Source organism: Onychostoma macrolepis, chromosome 02 (genome assembly GCF_012432095.1).
Source record: "Onychostoma macrolepis isolate SWU-2019 chromosome 02, ASM1243209v1, whole genome shotgun sequence".
Taxonomy (NCBI): domain Eukaryota; kingdom Metazoa; phylum Chordata; class Actinopteri; order Cypriniformes; family Cyprinidae; genus Onychostoma; species Onychostoma macrolepis.
In genome coordinates, this window is record NC_081156.1 from 16833450 (window position 1) to 16849402 (window position 15953).

General features: G+C 35.4%; 1 protein-coding gene across 1 annotated transcript in view; it reads left to right on the forward strand.

Annotated features, from left to right (window-relative positions):
• The window catches only part of stag1a (STAG1 cohesin complex component a), a 55048-nt gene that overhangs the window by 19083 nt on the left and 20012 nt on the right, over positions 1-15953 (forward strand). Inside the window, exon 2 of the mRNA XM_058745444.1 lies at positions 14859-15000. Coding sequence (XP_058601427.1) covers positions 14972-15000 — 29 coding nt within the window. The 5' untranslated portion in view covers positions 14859-14971. The remainder of the gene's footprint in view (positions 1-14858; positions 15001-15953) is intronic.

The following is a 15953-nucleotide window of genomic DNA, read 5'->3' on the forward strand; positions in this document are numbered from 1 at the left end:
GAACACGCAGAGCAATGATGATCTGATGTGTTTGGGTTCACACCTGTGTGTCTTCTCCTCCCATCACATCCTTACAGTCACATGTGACATGCTGTGTCTCATAACATGTAATCATTTGCTGTACTGTAGCAGTGAAGACTGGAGTGAAGTCAACATATGGGTTGTTGGTGCATATCCATTTTTTTATCATCATCATCAAGATTTTAGGTTACCTTATGTGAATGTATAAGGTAAAGTGTATATGTTGGATACTGAAACAATGATAAATGAGCTGTTAATTGAGCTCCCAAATGAACTTGTGAAGAATGTGTGGTTAAATGTGTTGCTTCATTCCGCACTCATGCTAAAGTTTAAGCTCGACTTTAATACAAATGTTCTAGCTTCACTTTATTGTAATGTTCACATATAATGTCACAAAATACTAAAACTTAAAAATACCTGCGGTGCCATTGCATTTTTTAAACGGTAGTATCGCCCATACGGTATTACCATAAGATATGTTGTATGCACGGCAGGAACACAGTTTAAAACATTCATTTGAACATGCATGCCAGCAGAAACATTACAAGTTGATTGCCAAATGTCTTTCTGCTGTGCTCTGTGTAGTGCAGGCTGTGTATACGCTTTACAGTCATGGCCAAAAATATTGGCACCCTTGGTAAATATGATCAAAGAAGGCTGTGAAAATTAATCTGCATTGTTAATCCTTTTAATCTTTTATTTAAAAAATTCACAAAAATCTAACCTTTCATTGGATAATAAGAATTTAAAATGGGGGGAAATATCATTATGAAATAAATGTTTTTTCTCAAATACACGTTGGACACAATTATTGGCACCCCTAGAAATTCTTATGAGTAAAATATCTCTGAAGTATATTCCCATTCATATTCACAATTTTGAGCACTCCAGGGTGATTATGAACATGAAATTATTTAAATAATTAAGAATTTCCAATCAACATAAAATGTTATGAAACTGCCTGGAAGTGGTGTCCTAATGCACGGTGAGAAGGAGAGTTTGAGTGGCTAAAGGCTCTCCAAGGACCACAGCTGGAGAATTGCAGAAAATAGTTGAGTCTCGGGGTCAGAAAACCTTTAAAAAAAATTGTCATACAGCACCTACATCACCACATGTTGTTTGGGAGGGTTTCAAGAAAAATTCTCCTAGCTCATCCAAAAACAAACTCCAGCATATTCAGTTATCAGACACGACTGGAACTTCAAACGGGACTGGCTTCTATGATCAGATGAAACTAAAAAATAAGTTTTTTAGCAACTTTTCAAGATGGGTTTGGTGAACACAGGGATAAAAAGTACCCCATGTGTACAATGAAATATACTGCTGTATTTTTGATGTTGTGGGCCTATATTTCTGCTGGAGGTCCTGGACATCTTGTTTAGACACATGGCATCATGGATTCTATCAAATACCAACAGATAAAAAAATCAATAAGTGACCGACTCTGTTAGAAATCTTATAATGGGCCATGTTTGGATCTTCAAACTGTACAATAATCCAAACACAAACCTCAAAAAAGTGGGGTGAACTGAAGAGGAGAAGCACCAACATGGAGCTGGGAATCTAAAGGGTCTGGAGTGATTCTGGATGAAGGAATGGTCTCTGATCTCTTGTCAGGTGTTCTCTAACTTCATCAGGCATTATAGGAGAAAATGTAGAGCTGTTAAACTGGCAAATGGAGGTTTCAAAAAGTATTGAATAAAAGGGTGCCGTTAATTGTGGCCAGTGTGTATTAGAGAAAAACATTTATTTCATAATGATATTTCCCCCTATTTTAAATTCTTATTATCCAATGTTAGTTTTTTGTGAATTTTTAAAATAAAAGATCAAAAGGATTAACAATGCAGATTTATTTTCACAGCCCTCTTTGATCATATTTACCAAGGGTGCCGATATTTTTGGCCATGACTGTACTGTATATGATATTGAGTGTTTCCCGATGCTTCAGTACAGTTTGCAATGAGAAGTACTACGTTGTTGTTCATGATGCAATTTATCAGAAGAAGATTTATCTGAAAAAATAGCAGCTCAAGCATCACTTATTCAACATCATAATATCTTACAAGAAAGTATTCTCGCAGTTTTATTCATTTATCCACTTCTAGAAAAGGTGTAATAGTTCGTTTCTGGAAGCATCTTTGTGATCACGAATGCAGTTCCATTCATCAGCATAACGGCTTTGCACTTGGTTCTTATCAGTCATATCAGTCATTATATATATATTTTTTTAACATTATAAATGTATGTTATTTATATACATGCTGCTAACTTGGAAATTTCAAGATATGTGAGCAAAAATGCTCCTAACAGTTCGGCAATACGACACGAGCAAGAGTCAAGAGTGCTGTTTTTGTTTCTTTTCTGTGTTTCAATCCAAATCCACTTTGACTTGATCGAATCACTGATTCACTGAGCCATTCATAAAAACAGTCATTTGATTCACTCCTGAAAGATTCAGCCGTTTTGAAAGAATCGTTTGAATGACTCGGTGATTCAATCATGAACACTTGCTGCCACCTGCTGGCGGTTTTAAGTTTCCCATTTAAAAGTAGGCATATTACATTCTTTTCCAACATCTTTCTATATTTAGAATTCATTTACATGTACTTCTTTATGAAATTTTGATTCATTTTGTAGAATTGAATTTCAAATCAACACCATACTGAATGGTATCGTGTAGAGATGCGCCGATTCTGATTTTCGATTTTTTTGGAAGTGTGACCTGCCGATACCGATTTTTGCCGATTCCGATTTTCTCTCTAAGAACTATAACTGACAGCATATACAAACAAAAATCTATGCAAATTTCAATGCAAAAAATATTTACATAAAATAAATTATTAAACATTACAATTCCCCCAATCTGGACTAAGTTACAGATTTTCTCTTACTTAAGCAACTCACAAAATAAAGTGCTCTGTGACTGGAAAGAGGAAGAAATAGTTAACTTAAAATGAGTTGCTGTATGTAACAAAACAGATGTCATTTCCCACTAAGTTTATAAATGGTCATTTTTTTCCCCCTAACCTTATTAAATGTGTCATCTTTCACATCAAATTCTTACTTTTGAAATATGAAATATGTACTTCAATTAATTCAGTTAGCATAATAAAAAACTGTGAAGTTGTTACCATTCAAATGAAATTAGTATTAACAAACTCTTATCTTTCCACTGCTGAGGAAACAGAAGCTGCATCTGAAGTGTTATTAGATGCATTTACACAGACAGTTTGATGAAGCTGAGGTGCCATAAATGCATTTACACTGCAATTTCAAATTAAAAATTTTATAAGATTAATTAATGTTGAAAAATAAATGTTGAAAAAATGCAATGATACTTTTAAATATGACTAAACCACCAGTAGGTAGCGGCATGCGTCCATTTTAATGAGTGAGTCATTTATTCATTCATTCAGCCGATTCATGAATGGGTCACTGAATCATTGACTCACTGGATTCGTTCAAAAACGTGGATTCATTCAGTAACTAAACACCGCTGTGTTGCTCGGAGACATGAAACAGTTCTGCTGTGGCTTTGATCTGAACTATTTTCATCAGCGAAACTGAGCAAAAACAGTCAATATTTTGTCTAAAATCTAAGTCGCTTAATTTTAACTTCTTGTTTATTGAAATACTATTGTATAAAATCAGTGTCATTGCAATCGTGTTGATATTGATATTCGGGGAAACATCATGGCCGTATAATGTTGCTTATCTAAATCATATTTTGTAAAAAAAAAAATAATAATTCTACCGCAGTATGCATCTATAAATTTCTGTGAGTTACTTTGTGTGTGTGTGCTGTCTCAAACACTCACTCAGGCTGTGCAAGCCTCATCTGGCACGACATAAATACAATATCAGTCGCTATTTACATTGAATGCAATTAAAATTAGAATCAGTCTCACGCGAAACGACGTGTTTACACCATGGTTTACACGCGACTGTGAGTGTGCGCGTGGCTGTGACGTCATTGCTTGTGCCGCTGGCAATAAAAAGATCGGCTCGGAATCGGCAAGAAGTGAGACTGACCGGCCGGTCACCGATCCGGGCCGGTCATGCGAAAAATCGTCCGATTCCTATCACTGGCCGGTCAATCGGTGCATCTCTAATATCGTGACATTTCAGCTGGTACAGTATTGTAAGACATATTTATGGTATCGTGACAACCCAAATATATATATATATATATATATATATATATATATTAGGAATGCACCGATGTATCGGCCACCGATATTTATTGGCCGATTTTTGATTATTTTAAAGCCATCGGCATATCGGAAATAGCTTGAAAAGGGCCGATACCGATGGTTTATTAATTAACTGCATGGAGACAATCAGTTGCATGTCTGTTGATTTCCGTGTATGTGCACGGAGAGTTTGTGAGTGTTTGTGCGCATCTCATATGTGTTTATGCACGGAGAGTTTGTGTGTGTTTTTGTTTGCGTCTCATATAGGCTATGTATGTGCGCGGAGAGTTTCGCGTCTCATATATATATATACAGTATGTGCGTGGAGAGTTTGTGAGTGCTTGTGCGCATCTCATATATAAATGTGCGCGGAGAGTTTGTGTGTGTTTGTTCGCGTCTCATGTGTATATGCGTGGAAAGTTTGTGTGTGTTTGTTCGCGTCTCATATATATATAGGACTATGTGCACAGAGAGTTTGTGTGATATGTGTATGTGTGCGGAGAGTTTGTGTGTATTTGTGCGCTTCTCATATGTGTGCGGAGAGTTTGTGTGTATTTGTGCGTGCATTTCATATATATTTGTTTGAGCACTTAGTAGTATACGTGTGACTGTTTCATGTGTGAAGTTTGATTTAATCCCTATATGGCGCCTCATATAATTGTGTTGGTAATGTTTGTAAATATTTTGCTTTATTTACTGGTATTTTAGCCTACATTATTTCCGAATGAAATAATAAAATGTGACGTACAGACTACTAATTCAGGCTGTTTTTTCCTCTCAAAACGCTTATAGGAGTAGCGTTTTTTTTATCCGTGCTGCAAACATCAAGACTCTTGTTTTTTTTGTTTTTGTTTTTTTGAGTAAAGAAAACGCTGTACTTTATTGTTATTATTTTATTATTATTATTATTATTGGCAAAGAAAAGGTAAATATTGAATTTTAAATTAACACAATACTGCATAGTATCGTGATACTACTTGGTATCGTGATACTTCAGCTGGTATAGTATCGTAAGACATTTTTATGGTATCGTGACAACCCTAATATATATATATATATATATATATATACATACATATGTGTGTATATATATATGTATGTATGTATATATATATATATATGTATGTATATATGTATATATGCCGTACTACCCTTGTGCAATGCTTGTTTACTCTGTGAATTAGTGTGAATTAAAGTAGATGAATGTTTTAATGGTGATGCTCACAGAGGACAGATTTCAGCTTTGAGTTTTCTGTATTTGTACATATCTTTTTAATGACTTGAGCTGAACTTTGGCAATGATAAATGTCCCATTTATGTCATTATAAGTGCTGCTTGACTTTTCGCAGCTGGAAGGTTTCTGTTAATGAAACAAGTGTGGCTTGGAAAGAACAGATATTGGAATAGCTTGTGGAAATCTTGAAAAAACAGCATCTATGAACAGCGATCATGTTCCCACCCCCTAAAATAAGACTGTTAGGAATGCATTGCTGTTAGTGTCAATACATGATGTCATAAAATTTATTAACCATCTCAGTACTTCATACATTTTTTACATTTTTTGTTACATAGATTTGTTTTTGTAATGTTTTTCTTTTAAAAAGCTCATCTCATTCAAGCAAAATCCCAAGCTAAACATGTTGCCTAATGTGTCCATTATTATTCAAACCCATCCAAAGGAGAAAGTTATCAGGAGAGGAGAGTGATTTTAGTTTAGTCCTGATGAGTTCAAGCTTTGTTTTATGCCATCTGCAGGTTTGTCAGACATTTCCAACAGATCCATTTCCTAGAGCCTTGTTTCTCTAGAGCCGTTCTCACGTTGTCCTGCTTTATTGAAATACTTCTGAAATGGTTCTTGAGCAGATCGGCCTAAAACAGAAGTTGTTACACTCAGAACTCGCTGTGTTTTACATTGCTAAGTGTCTCTTTGGAGGCTTGTTTTGGGTCAGTGCATTTGTTACAGGCCATTATGGATTAAAATGCAGCTGATGGTCAATAATATTGTCTCGGCTCCACTTGGCAGCCATCCTGGGTTGGCAGCCGGTGACTGAAGAGCAAACAGTAACACGCTGCAAAACTCTGACATAATTTATTTGCATCCCTTTGAGAATGTTGCACAATTTCTGCTCTACCCTCAAACCACCAGTGTAATTTAATAATAATATGAGTGAGTAATAAGCTATTATGATGTGCCCTGGCTTGACTTCCTTAGTAATTCATGTGCTTACAGATCAAAAATAGCTCAGATGAGTGCATAAAACTCTTAACTGCAAACAAGATTTGTTATATATATTAGGGCTGTCAATCGATTATTATTATTTTTTTTAAATCGTGATTAATCGCAACTTAATCGCACATTTTTAATTGTTCTAAATGTACCTTAAATTAATACTTTTCAAGTTTTTAATACTCTTAATCAACATAGGCATGGACAAATATGGATGCTTTATGCAAATGTATGTTTATTATTATTGAAACCATGGTCAACATAGCGCATGAAGAGTAGTCATGTTTCAAAGGTCATAGATGTTTTTCAAAGAACTTGTTCATGTCTATTATTCCAGGTTCACATTACTTCTCTTTCTTTGCACTGAGCAATTTACTTACATAAACCTGTTTACATTTTTGCAGGACAGGGCAGCTCACTTCTTCTGAACATGCAAAATGTACATTTATTATTTATTATTAGATTTGTTTGCCTCTCTGTGCCCACATACTGTATTTTGATGCAGCTAAATTCTCAATAAAACTGTTTTCATTGGTATATTTTACTGTTTCTGTTGTCAGACAACGGAATGAATATGAAATAGTAACTGAAACGCGACCCATTAAGACTAGGCTACATTACCAGCTCTCCTTTCCAAGATGTTAATCTGCACAAAAATCCTGATAATCGAGCCGTCATCTGATGAAATCAAATACACATAAGATAAAGACAATAGCTGTGCTGTGATTTTGGCTATACTTGCATGTAAAATTAGAGAAGCAACACAATATCTGTGTTTAACTGAAAGCGCTGCTCCTCTCTGCCGCTCGCTGAACAATGCAGACGCACAGAGAGAGAGAGAGAAAGAAAGAAAGGTGTGTGTGTGCGCGTGCTGGGAAGGCAAGACCTGGCGCTCACGCGGCAGTACTAGCGAGTCTCAGAAACTAAATAAGGTCTGGGCAAACCCTAAAGATTTGTTGCTAGGCACAATTGATCACGTTGGTCGGTAGAGAAAAAGATGTCAAATTTGTTGTCACTCCCTCAGCCGCTGTATTAACACCCACACAGCAATGTTAAATAGGTTTCTCTAATGCCAAGATAATGCAATGTAAGGTACAGTGTTATAATGTACAAGACATTTAAAAATTGCTTGATTTGCAATGTTAGTAACTGTGGAAACGAGTCATCATAGTCTGTGGAAACTGTCCATTGGGAAATTTTAGTTGATAAGTTTCATTGTCTGTTGTCAATAATGTAGCAATCCACGCAGCTTTCTTTTGGTCAACATGGCGAACCCAACTTGAACCCATTGCGAAATCTATGTGGGAAACTATTTTGCCTTCACACGAAATTCCAGATTGTGTGGATTCCTATTAAAGTCAACTGCAAAAATTCACTAAGCAACGGTAAATGTGCCTGCATATTTTTTCTCTGGACAAAAAAGTTTAAGTAAATTGATCTTGTTTAAGAATATATTATATTTTGTCAATATTTGTCAATTTTTACTTTTTTACCTTTACCCTAAAATTTACCTTCAGTATTTGGAACATACACTAATTGCCAAAAGTATTGGGACTCCCCCTAATTAAAAGGTTTGACTACTTTAGTAATTTCCGTGAGTACAAATCTTAATGTTTAAGCATGATATTCTAGGGAATTGTGTGCTTCTAATTTTATAGCAACAATTTGGACAGGAACCTTTTCTATTCTAACATGACAATGCCTCTGTGTATAAGACAAGGTTCAAAAAGAAATGATTGATTCAGTCAGTGTGGAAGAACTTGACTGGTCTGCAGAAAGCCAAGTCCTAATCCCAGCTGAACACCTCTGGTGTGACTTTAAAAGCAGACCTTGAGCCAAAAACTCAACACCAAACACCAGTGATTGCACATACATTATATAGACAAAAGTATTTGTCTATATACACACACACCCCCTTCTTTAGAACAGAAAAAGGCACTTCCAAAACTGTGGCAACAAAGATGGAAACATAATTCATGTTTTTAAAAATTGTATTTCCATCTCTGTTGCAACAGTTTTGGAATTGTCTAAAATGACTGTACCCATATGTACAAGTCATGGTGTTTTGTGATGAGTTTTTGGCTCAAGGTGTGCTTTTAAAGTCACACGAGAGGTGTTCGTCTGGGACTAGGACTTGGCTTTCTGCAGACCAGTCAAGTTTTTCCACATTGACTGAATCAGTAATTTCTTTTTGAACCTTGCCTTATAGACAGAGGCATTGTCATGCTAGAATAGAAAAGGGTCCTGTCCAAACTGTTGCTATAAATTTAGAAGCGCACAATTCCCAAGAATATCATTATATGCTTAAACATTAAGATTTGTTATCATGGAAATTACTAAAGTAGTCAAACCTGTTCATTAGATGGGGGTGTCCCAATACCTTTGGCAATACAGCGTAAGTGGAATATTCCTTAAATTAAGCAGTCAAAACCAAAATTACAGTTTTTTTTTTTTTTTTTGTGATGGTACGGTAATACAGGTTTACCAAGACTGTGGCGGTGGCTCATGTTGTACATCACGTGCATGTTTGTGGTTAATTCACAATGTTTGTATATTTTCCTAACATGCAAAGCAACTTAGGTCTGTTTCATCAAAGATTGCAGCTTGAGTTAACTATTCTTCTAAACTAACGGTGTGGAAGGTTTTTAAAAATGTACTTTATGGCTTATTAGGTTGAGGGAGGAAGAGAAGGTCCGTGAGAGCTGTGAAACAGAGGTGATTATATCAGAGAAGACAGATCTCTCATAAAAATAAAAAAAAAGAGCCACTATTTTTCCTCACAGTAGTGCTCATTAATCATATCGCCACATGACTTGAGAATAAGAGAGAGAGGAACTATATAAAGGCAAACTACTTTATCTGCTACATCCTTGTTATTTATTTCTGGAATACAAAATGACTCGAGGCCATTGATGCCTAAACCGCATTCATTCCTAAATCATTCAAAATTGAGTGAGTAAATAAGGACGCTATGCTCATTTTTGAGTGAACTGTCTATCACTTTAATAGAGGCATTGTGCATGTGCAGTTCATTTGAAGATGCTCCTCGTCTGTTAATCGCTATATTTTTTTTGTGTGTTTAAATATATTAATTTGGTCTATTACTATTGTCCTCCTCATTCATGTTCTCTGCTTCTCTTGCTCTGTTTTTCTATTTTCTCTTATTGCTTTGGCAATAGGAAGCAATTTTGTTATGCCAATAAAGCACTTGAGAGAGAGAGAGTGAGTGAAGGTCCATCTCGACTGCATTAGCCTGTTTCAATGCGCCTCAGATTGATTCTGCTGAACATGAGGAGCAGATGAAGGTCGTTTATTTACACCCACACTCTTAATGTTTTTATACTATAATTTTTTGCTGAGTGTTTTCTTGTTCCTTTAAGAAATGTTCATGGTGTAGGCGTAAAGATTTTATTTTAATGCAAACCATCTTGCAGCCTCTCATTTTTGATGTTGTTATTATTAAATATATATTTGTAGGATTGGGTGATGTGTATTGACTCATGTTTTCTCTGAGTGAGTCAGGCTGTGAATTCAAACAGAAAATCAATAAAACACAGCAAGAGACTCACTGAATCACTTCCAGAAACAACATAAACAAGCTCTCCGACACCTTTATTTAGACATTGATCACTCACCCCTTCCCACAGAGGACTCAAACCAAAGCCACGATCTGGAAAATAGCTGCTTTGACCTGATGGATCCACGTGGCGTCTAGCTGATGCATTTCTTTTTTTGTTCATTGAGAAAAACTAAGGTTATGATGAGTGTTTTAGTATGTCAGCTGATACACCGTGCACATTAAAAGCAAGTGATGCATGGCATCAAAATTAGAATGATAATTAGTTGTTGACATAAAGAACAATACTTTGTGCACTTGCAGCACATAGTTAATAAAGTTTGCAATGCCTTGCAACACATTGGTTTAAAAACACAGCACTCAGAGAAGTTAGAAGTTATAAAATAAGTTACACTTTTAAAATAGTCAAAGTCGAGACCTTGACCCTGCAAATATATGTATATTATGTGAAAACAACCCTCAAGAATTCATTCTGTGGAACATAAAAGAAGATAATTTGAGAAATCCCTCATGTAAAGAAATGGGCCAAACATCTTGTGATCATCTAAATATCTTAAACATTTATAGGTAAAGGTCATAAAAATGTAGATTTTTGCCAATTAGGCAAATTTTTCTCTGGATGTAAACTTTTAATTTTTTATTCTGATGGCTTATTTAGTGTGTGTGTGTGTCTCAGTGTGCTTTGACCTCAAGATACGTTTCTATCAAATTATTATTGTTTTTTTGTTTTTTATTATTGTTTGAGTTTTTGTTCTTTAAAGGGATAGTTTACCCAAAAATGAAAATTACCCCATGGTTTACTCACCTTCAAACCATGCTAGCTAGCTAGTATGTGTGTTAGGGATGGGAATAATCCCCGATTCACTCGGTGCATCGGCATAAAAAGTTAACGATGCGATGCATCGGTTTAAAAAGTTTGCATCGGCCTCAAGTTGTCATTTATATCGTGCTGCATTGTTTCTAACATATTTGCATCGGTAAAAAACTATGTATTTATATATAATTACTAGTGGATGCGCTATATTTTTATTATTTAGAAAGTGACCAATAAACTGTGACCAATATTTTATATGTAGATTGATTTCTCTCTAAACTGTGTCTCAAGCGCGTTCTCTCATCGCTGCTGCGTGAATATGAGGTATCGCAACACTACAGAGACCCAAGGAAAAACGGGGATTAAAGTCCAAAACCTGACTTGAAATAACCTAACAAATCAATCGGGGCTAAAGCGGTTCCATAAACGACAAATTAAATTCACACAGTCTCACTAATTTATGCACGCTTATTTTTAAGCAGCCCTTAATGTCGATCATGGATCAAATCGATCCACCATGGCAAACAGCGAATATATCTGTGCTGTTTAATGCATTTGAGACGTTGCGTTTTCCTCAGTGCATAACTGACATGTCACAGGTATATTTTTCATCTGTAATTGTTAGAAAGTCATGCACACATATCTATTTTACTGTCAGGAGTGGGTGAGGCACGCGGGGGCAAAAACAGACAGAGCGCAATTGTATAGGAGCGCGATAATTCAGAGTAAAATGTACATTTTGCTAAAATATTTGTTGTTGAATATGTGTCTTTTGTGGAATTTTTAACCTACATATAAGCGCATTTTTATGATAGCAGTGACTGTAAAGGGACTGTTGTAATAGGTAAATCAAATGTAAGCTAGTACAGTACTAATTAGCTACTAAGCTCAAATGAGTTAATGTGTGTTTCTTATAGCAGTTAAAATAGTCATTTTCTTTATTATTTATTTTCATTTTTAATTCAGTGATTTTAACTTTTAATTTAGTTATTTTAATGCTTTAAAGAGCAATTTTAGATTGTAATGTTCTAATGCTGTCTGCTATCTGTTCTGCAAACTATAAAAGGCACAGCTGTCATAAAACCAGGTTACCATAGACCAGGTTAGTTTCCCAGCATAAGCCATTCATCATTTTTTCAGCATTTCATACGAGTGTTTTAAGATGACATTAAATACTTCATGCCTCAAAACACCTGCTCTGTTCCATTGAGTTGTGCTCCATCCTGCTATTTTTCAATGGAATCTTGAATCTTGAAAACAGAATCTTGAGTTCTATTGCTGAAATCTTTTTTGGTTTGCTTGTGTTGTTGTTACTGGATTTCGATCAGTGTGAAAATGAAGAAAAATTGTCAAGCAATTAATGTGCTTACATGATCAATTGTTATTGACCCTTTTGATTACACAAGTGCTCAAATCCATCTTTAGTAGCAATGTACTCTCAACTTTAAGGGCACGTGCAACTTTTCTACTAAAACTATAACCAGACTGGCCTTGAATTGAATATCATGAAATCTATCAAATGTTACAAAACAGAGGGAAATAACCACATACACTACCAGTCAAAAGTTTTTGAACAGTAAGATTTTTAATGTTCTTTTAAAGAATTCTGTTCTGCTCACCAAGCCTGCATTTATTTGATCCAAAATACAGCAAAAGCAGTAATATTGTGAAATATTTTACTATTTAATACAACTATAATTTATAATAACTATATATATATATATATATATATTTTAGGAAAGAAATGATAGAAATTACTACTTTTATTTAGCAAGGATGCTTTAAATGGATCAAAAGTGATGATAAAGACATTTATAATGTTACAAAAGATTTCTATTTCAGATAAATGCTGTTCTTCTGAATTTTCTATCCATCAAAGAAACCGGAAAAAATCTATTCAGCTGTTTTCAACATAAATGTTTTTTTTTTTTGAGCAACAAATCAGAATATTAGAATGATTTCTGAAGGATCATGTGACCGGAGTAATGATGCTAAAAATTCAGCTTTGAAAACACAGGAATAAATTACATTTTAAAATATATTCAAATAGAAAACAGTCAAAATTTGACTGCTTTTGCTGTACTTCGGATCAAATGAATGCAGGCTTGTTACTGTTCAAAAACTTTTGACTGGTAGTGAAGGTATTTCTTATAAATTCACAGTCCATTTTGGTCACCGTCTGTGGCGTTTCTGCCGCCATCCCTGTTTGATTTCAGCCCCGCATGTGTTCTTGTTTTCTCTGATGTGTTTTGCAGTGCAGTGGTGGTGTCAGCGAGGTGTAATGTGGCCGTGTGCTGGTTGTGAGCGTTTAGCAGGAGTGGGGGAGGGGAGGTCATATTTAGAGCGCTCCCATTTGTGAACCACGACGCTGAGGACGAGGTTACAGGGTCATATTTGAACCACTCAGCTTTCCTACACTCTCTTACTTACATACATGCTGCTTATTTCTTGTTAAAGCAACTTTGCCTCTCTGTACAAGAGTTTTTGTCCGTGTGTCCCAACAGTGGCTCAGTTTAACTTCACTGCTGACTCACACCTGTGAAATCGAGTCCTCCAGGACACCTGCAGCGTACAGCCATCTAGTGGCAGTCTAAAGAGGATAATCTTCACCTCACCTTTACGCCACTGAAATCTGTCAAACACTCACTTCTTCTCCTGTAGTGCATGTTTCAATGAGTTCTCATTTCATTTAATTCACCATATAGTGATGGTCTTGAATGACTTTTCATTTATGCAAGCACACTTTCTTTTCCATTTTGACATTTTATCTTTCGGAGAGTCCATATTTCTCTGGAAATCCTTGGCATGGCCTGGTTTTCCTTGTGCATCGCTGCGTTAAAGGAAGAGTAATGGAAACACAGCAAAAGAAAGAGAGTGCATAATGTGATTCAACTCATGTGCACTTCCATATCTAAGTGTTAGTAGAAAGGGAACATTTTAATGAAAACTTTCTTAGCCTGCCCCCTACTGTTGCCCAAGAAGTGCTTTGCATTATCTGGAGTTCAGCATTCATTCATTCACTGGAGAAAACACACTCAAAAAGTCTGGTTATAATCAGTATTGTCTCTTAGAGCCAAAAGTACATGACGTTTTTATTTTTATAGGTCTGAAAATTATGCAGAAACAGATTTCGTTATGCTATCAAAGAATCTTTAAAGGTCAAGTACTTTATGGTTCATACTGCCCCTAGTGGTGATAGTTAACTTTAGTCAGAACAACATAATTACACAGAAAGTCTTTTAAAATAAATTTTTAATGGTTGATTTTAAAATTAAATGCTCAATATTTTAGCCCCTTTATTGTAATAAACAATCAAACAGACCCTTTTTGTCTTCTGCTGTGTTGAGAGATGAAAGCTTAATGCTAAATAACTCAGATTATTTAATTTGTGGCTGGTTAGTGACATAAATTCATTTGATATTTCACCTAATGTTAAGGAAAATGTTAATTTTATGAACAGAAAAAACTAACTTTAAAGAAAAAAAACCTTTTTATATATTTTTCTCAGTGATGTTGATATGGATTTGATTCTATTTAAAAATGTTTTATGAAACAGAATAGCTAATGCTTGTGTGTGTAGATCTGTAGTACTTTTTCCTGTGATTATGTAGATTGACATCTCTGTTAATGATGTACTGATGCAGTTCATCAAATGACCAGTTGGTGTCTCTGTTTAGCCTTTTAAACTTTACTTCTAATCCATATTACAGTGCTTCAGAAAGTGTGTGAGATGAGGTTAAAGTCAATGAACAATATGTCAAGTTTGTGGCTTTGACATCAGAAATGAGTTTATGGAGCATTATTTGCAGTAATTCAAATTTCTATCGACTAAAAATCTAAATCTGCAAATTATCACTTTTTAAAAAAATGAGAAATATTTGCTTTGTTTAAAGTCATTAATTATGGAATCTAAAGCTTGTCTGTGAAATAATATTGAGCAATATACAGAGCATGTTTTTCTAGTCAGTGAAGATCTTCTGCACAAACAAATGTTTGATGTATTTTTTTCCTTTCTGTCTCCTGCAGGCTCAGAGTTGCAGTGTTAATACTGTCATGAGCACTTAAAGCACACTGAAAGACCTCCTCCCAGCAGAACACTACACACAACAGACCTGTAACACACCACCTGCCCCTCCATCATGATCACCTCAGAGCTGCCAGTGCTACAGTGAGTCCTGCTTCACTTCCACTCACTGCACCTGAACTACATGGCAGTGTTCTTGGTGTTAACTACAGCTAAATATGTATAGATGAAAAACTTTCAACTTAAAACACTTGAAATAAGTTGAAATAAATTCAAGTACTAAAATTACTAAAGCATTTTATATATATACACTGCCATTCAAAAGTTTGGGATCAGTAAGGGTGTGTTCACACCTGTAGTTCGGTTCGTTTGCTTAATTTGGTCCTGGTCCGCTTAGTGTTCACATTGGCATTTTTGACAGCGAACCTAAAGGCGTAGTGATACGTTCACAACTTGATTGGTCGGGTTAAATGACATATATTTCGTGTTCGAATTAAAGCAGCGATACGTTTAGAAGTATTTGGTCCGTGTTGCGTTCATACTTCTTTCGAACCGCACCAGAGTTCGTTTGGAAGCGGACCGAGACCCATCTTTTTAGTGGTCTCGGTCTGCTTGTTTGGTGCGCACCAGGGTTCGGATGGCAGAGTTCACACTTACTCAAACGAACCGCACTAACAGAGCAATCGCACCAGAGTTCGTTTTAATCAACTCAAATATGACAAGTGTGAAGATTTTTTTAAATCTTTTTTAAAGAAGCTTTTCGTGGTCATCAAGGCTTCATTTATTTGATAAAAAATACAGAAAAAAAACTATAATTTTGTGAAATATTACTGCTATTTAAAAAGTCTTAAAATATTGTATTTTATTCCTATGAAGCAAAGCTGGATTTTCAGCATCATTACTCCAGTCTTCGGTGTCACATGATCCTTCAGAAATCATTCTAATATGCTGATTTATAATCAGTGTTGGAAACGGTTGTGCTGCTTAATATTTTTGGGGCCTGTGATTTTCAGGATTCTTTGATAAATAAAAGGTAAAAAATATATATATATTAAGCAGCACAACAGTTTCAACACTGATAATAAATCAGTGAATGA